General features: G+C 45.0%; 1 protein-coding gene across 1 annotated transcript in view; it reads left to right on the forward strand.

The window, feature by feature from the left end:
• Nucleotides 1-5,000, forward strand: part of hectd1 (HECT domain containing 1) — a 58,588-nt gene that overhangs the window by 20,312 nt on the left and 33,276 nt on the right. Inside the window, exons 11-14 of the mRNA XM_034079723.1 lie at nt 680-936; nt 3,183-3,446; nt 3,965-4,176; nt 4,576-4,725. Coding sequence (XP_033935614.1) covers nt 680-936; nt 3,183-3,446; nt 3,965-4,176; nt 4,576-4,725 — 883 coding nt within the window. The remainder of the gene's footprint in view (nt 1-679; nt 937-3,182; nt 3,447-3,964; nt 4,177-4,575; nt 4,726-5,000) is intronic.

A 5,000-nucleotide genomic window follows, 5' to 3' on the forward strand; every position in this document is an offset into this window, starting at 1 on the left:
CGCGTAACCAATGTTAGTTGAACAATGCCGACAAACAGCTTTGGTTCGGTCCACCTGTCGTTGTCCGTCATCCTTGTTCGTAACTGCGAAACCAAAATATTCCCAAACCGGAGACTTCAATGATGCTGGAGGATTTTCGAGCTCAACTTTATCTGCGTTCGACAGTTCCTCAAATTACTGACTACATTTGAACGCATCCCTCTGACCAGCTCTCATAGTATGCCTCTCGTCCAATGAAATGACTTGCTCGCTCTATGACGCGTTGAACCCACGTGTACCGAACCGAAGGGCCCATACCGAATATTTTGGTTACGTATACCGTTACACCCCTAGTGTCTATATTAGTTGTTTTATCCCTCAAGTCCAACAGTAATAATAATGACGTACTCAGAATGTTAATACTTAGGACATCCTAAAAACATGCTTAGTCAATTGTCGATTTCTTTATTTTATATATTAAGATTTATTTATTTTAAATCATTAGCACCAAAATGTACCCTCTTAAAAAACTGTTCATGCAGATTTGTTGCAGGATTTGTATAATAATAATAATAATACATGGAATTGTTATAGCGCTTTTCCTCGTGCCCGAAGAAGCTTTACATAAAATCAGAAACAGAACAAAGAAAACAAAACGCAAACAATAGTCCTAATCCAAGTGCGAGTAAAGTGGTCATAGGTTTCCAACGTGTTCACATCTTCTCCTCTTGCAGGAGGACGAGGCGCAGGAGGACGCGAGGGAGGTCCAGCAGGGCAAGCCGTACCACTGGAAGGACTGGTCCATCATCAGAGGGCGGGACTGTCTCTACATCTGGTCCGACGCCGCCGCGCTCGAACTCTCCAACGGATCCAACGGCTGGTTCAGGTTCATCCTGGACGGCAAGCTCGCCACCATGTACTCCAGCGGGAGTCCAGAGGGCGGCTCCGACAGCTCCGGTACGAACGACTCGATCGCATCGTATGTTTTAATCACTAGATTTCCCTGGCTGAATTCAGACGGAGGCAAAACGGGCCGTCGTCTCGGGACACTTTCGTATCTGGTACTTAATCAGATACAGGCTTGATCTTTTTAAAGTGCGGTCTGAACAGTCATAGAGGATTTCAACTGTCATTCAAAGTCACTGAAATTCTACACTGATCACATCACGATCCTACCACTCTTCAACAGAGAGGCCAAGTCCCTCCCTTTCCTCCATGGAACTTTCTGAAAAAGTATGCATTGAAGTCGATGGCGAGAGAAAAGTTATCTTTCGATCCCGTTTGAATTGTGCCACGAATTACACATGATGTTTGTCAATTTAAAAGATAATTTTGCAAGTTAAACAAAATACAAATGTGTCGTAAAACCGCTCGATGAACTACATCTCCCGTCTCGCACCACACACCAAGACTTTTCTTTCTTTCATGAACGAGGTGGAAAGTATTAAAAGAGGTGAAGTCTGGGCACGTTGAGAGCTGTACACACACGCACACGCACACACACAAGGGGAGTTAGTCGGTTCCTTAGAGCCAGCATGCGGGACCGGGACTCTGGGATTTGTAGTCTTTCTAGTTGCGTATTTTTCATAGTCTTATATTTCAACAGTTTTACGACAAACTGTGACTTTTTTTTACATGGAAATGATTTTTTTAAATTGACGAACATGTGTAATTCGTGGCACAATTCAAACGGGATCTAAAGATAATCTTTCTCTCTCCATCGACTTCAATGCATAATTTTTCCGAAATAAGGTCCCATGGAGCTCCACCGGAAGGGGAGAGACTTCGCCTCCATTGCTCCACAAATGGCCATAATTAAAATAAATGTTGCTTTCTTGTCCTCATCATTGTCCTTGCTCATAAACTCTCGCCTCCACTGCACAGACACTTTTAAATGAACCCGTGAACTGTAACTTTAGTGGCCCTCATGTTTAGTTCCTATAACTCAGGGGTGGGGAACCTCCGGCCCCCGGGCCGTATACGGCCCGCGACACCATTTGGTTTGGCCCTTGAGGTAATTTATAAACACACGCAAAAAATAAAAAAATTAAAGAAATCTAGACCGCAAAATAATTAAACAAGCGAGTGCCTGTTTTTCCTGGCAACGGTCATGTTCCTTGAACACAACACGAGCCTAACGTGTCACCACGTGGTATATGTCTCGTCTGACAGGGGTGCAGTGCTGACGGAGAGCACCAGAACCACTCCGGGACTTCAAAAAATTGCAGTACCCATAAGTCCGTAGGCTACACATGCTGCAGTTTTTGCGTGGCTGTGTCTTAGCTGAAAGCCCAGTGGCGATCTGTTCATCTGTCATTCTGATCATACAGTCAATAACTTTGTTGTTATTAGCATCTGGTTAGCTAGCTGTGCTAACGAATATAAGAAGCTTTTTCTCCAACCAGTGAGGTAAAGGCACATCTTTATATGATCATTATCGTTATCAAAAAACAAGAGAATAAAGTAAACGGGTATAAAATACATATAGTATTTTATACCTGTTTACTTTATTCAGTAAAAAAAAGTTATTAATAAACAAGAATACAGTTTGAAAGGGGAGTGATTTGTAAAATATCCATAAAGAAAAAGTAAATCTGCTTCCAGTTCTGTTTCATATGTGTGTTGAGAGATGTTTCCATAGATCTCTTCATTTTGCTCTCAAAGTGCACCAGATTCATGCTTTCAACTTCAATTAAAAAAAAAAAAAAAAAACCCGGACCCCCCTAGAGGAGGTTAGGTCCCCCCACTTAAATCATGTCCATGGATAGGAAACTAAATACATTTGCACACATCTTGTATCCATATCTTTCTGATTGGTGGTCATGCCACACCGTGCACGTGCATGCATACACGAGTCATGGAAAGATATCTGGATTAAGAGGTTGCTTTTTCTTTGCACAGCATGAAAGAAAGGCCAAATGAATGTGCTGTGATTTTTAAGCAGAGGTCAATAATTTGTACGGCCCTCGGAGGATGTTGAAAATATTGAAATGGCCCTTGAGAGGAAAAAGGTTCCCCACCCCTGCTATAACTAGCATTCTGCATTGTATGTCTTGTTCTTTTGCATCAGTGCAGGACTATCGCACTGGAATCTATCAAGGGCCCCATTTAAAATAAAAAAATGTAATAAAGTTGAGCACTAAATCATCTCAGTGTAACCATAACAACATGTCTCTGACCGATCCCCCCCCTCTCTCCTGCAGAGTCTCGCAGTGAGTTCCTGGAGAAGCTGCAGCGTGCGAGGAGTCAGGTGAAGCCGGTGACACCCAGTCAGCCCATCCTCTCCATCGTGGGTCCCACGAAGCTGACGGTGGGGAACTGGTCCCTGACCTGCCTGAAGGAAGGAGAGATCGCCATCCACAACTCAGACGGACAGCAGGCCACCATCTTGAAGGAAGACCTGCCGGGCTTCGTCTTCGAGTCCAACAGAGGAACCAAGCACTCGTTCACCGCCGAGACATCGCTGGGTCAGTCTCAGCATTTCTCTTCCCACATCTACCTTGTTTTAATCTGTTCACACGACATCTATTGACCCTCTGTCCATCTGTAGGGGGGGTGTTGCTCTCCTGAGGTTTATCAAATGTTCCATCGAGGGTCTTATGAGAGTGTTGTATGTGTACACACTGTAAAACCCCCTGAGGCAAACGTGTAATTTGGGATTTAAGGCAAAAACTATTTAATTGATTCATTAATTGATGTCTCACTAAAAGAACATCAGCTGCACGCAAATTACTGTTCAAATAAGGATTGATTTAAGCAACTACAAAACCACCATAAAAGGAGAACACCACACCACACCATCCTTCTGGAACCGCACAAGCCATGTTGGGCAGTTTTGAGATGTATTGATACAGAGAAACAGATTCAAGACCGATTCTATGTGTTCCTGCGGTCTATTTATAGCGACCAACTGGATCAAAAGTACAACTGGTATCAAGTGAAACCCATACCGGTGACTAGACATGAATTGTGTGTGTGTGTTCAGGCTCAGAGTTCGTGACGGGCTGGACGGGGAAGCGAGGCCGGAAGCTGAAGTCGAAGCTGGAGAAGACGAAGCAGAAGGTGAAGAGCATGGCGAGGGAGCTGTACGACGACCACTTCAAAGCCGTGGAGAGCATGCCCCGAGGGGTGGTGGTCACCCTGAGGAACATCTCCACACAGCTGGAGTCCGCCTGGGAGCTGCACTCCAACCGACAGGTACACACACACACACACACACACACACTTCTACATGACGTGTCCCAGATCCTATGTTGGTTTTAATGTTGGTGTGCTGGACACGGTACGATAATATACGATACGACTTTAATGGTCAGATCAAGGCTGACGGATATCAAGACACAAGACATGCAAAACAAACATTTAACACAACGGCACAATCACCGAGAGAGATCTTACTCCAAGAGCCTCGACGGCGTGTATTATTTGTTTTGTGTTGAAGGAGATCTGTCTCTCTCTCTTCCTCCGTACCCAAATCTCTAAAAACGGAGCTGATCCAGATTTGCGTCCGATATGACGAAATCTCAGCGTGTCGAATTCCCCGTACGAGTAACCCGACCCGGTACTAAACCTGCTTCCGTGCGTTCTGTTTTGAAGCTGTGCATTGAAGGAGAGAACACGTGGAGGGACCTGATGAAAACGGCCCTGGAGAACCTGATCGTCGTTTTGAAAGATGAAAACACGATTTCTCCGTACGAGATGTGTAGCAGCGGCCTGGTCCAGGCTCTGTTCACGGTCCTCAATAACGTGAGTGGTCTTTACAATCGTGTGTGTGTGTGTGTGTGTGTGTGTGTGTGTGTGTGTGTGTGTGTGTGTGTGTGTGTGTGTGTGTGTGTGTGTGTGTGTGTGTGTGTGTGTGTGTGTGTGTGTGTGTGTGTGTGTGTGTGTGTGTGTGTGTGTGTGTGTGTGTGTGTGTGTGTGTGTGTGGCGAGTTATTCTGTGTCTTGTGTGTGAGACAGACAGACAGACAGAGAGAGAGAGAGTGTGTGTGAGAGAGAGTCAGACTGTGTGTGTGTGTGTGT

The sequence above is a fragment of the Pseudochaenichthys georgianus genome, unplaced genomic scaffold (assembly GCF_902827115.2).
Source record: "Pseudochaenichthys georgianus unplaced genomic scaffold, fPseGeo1.2 scaffold_704_arrow_ctg1, whole genome shotgun sequence".
Lineage (NCBI taxonomy): Eukaryota > Metazoa > Chordata > Actinopteri > Perciformes > Channichthyidae > Pseudochaenichthys > Pseudochaenichthys georgianus.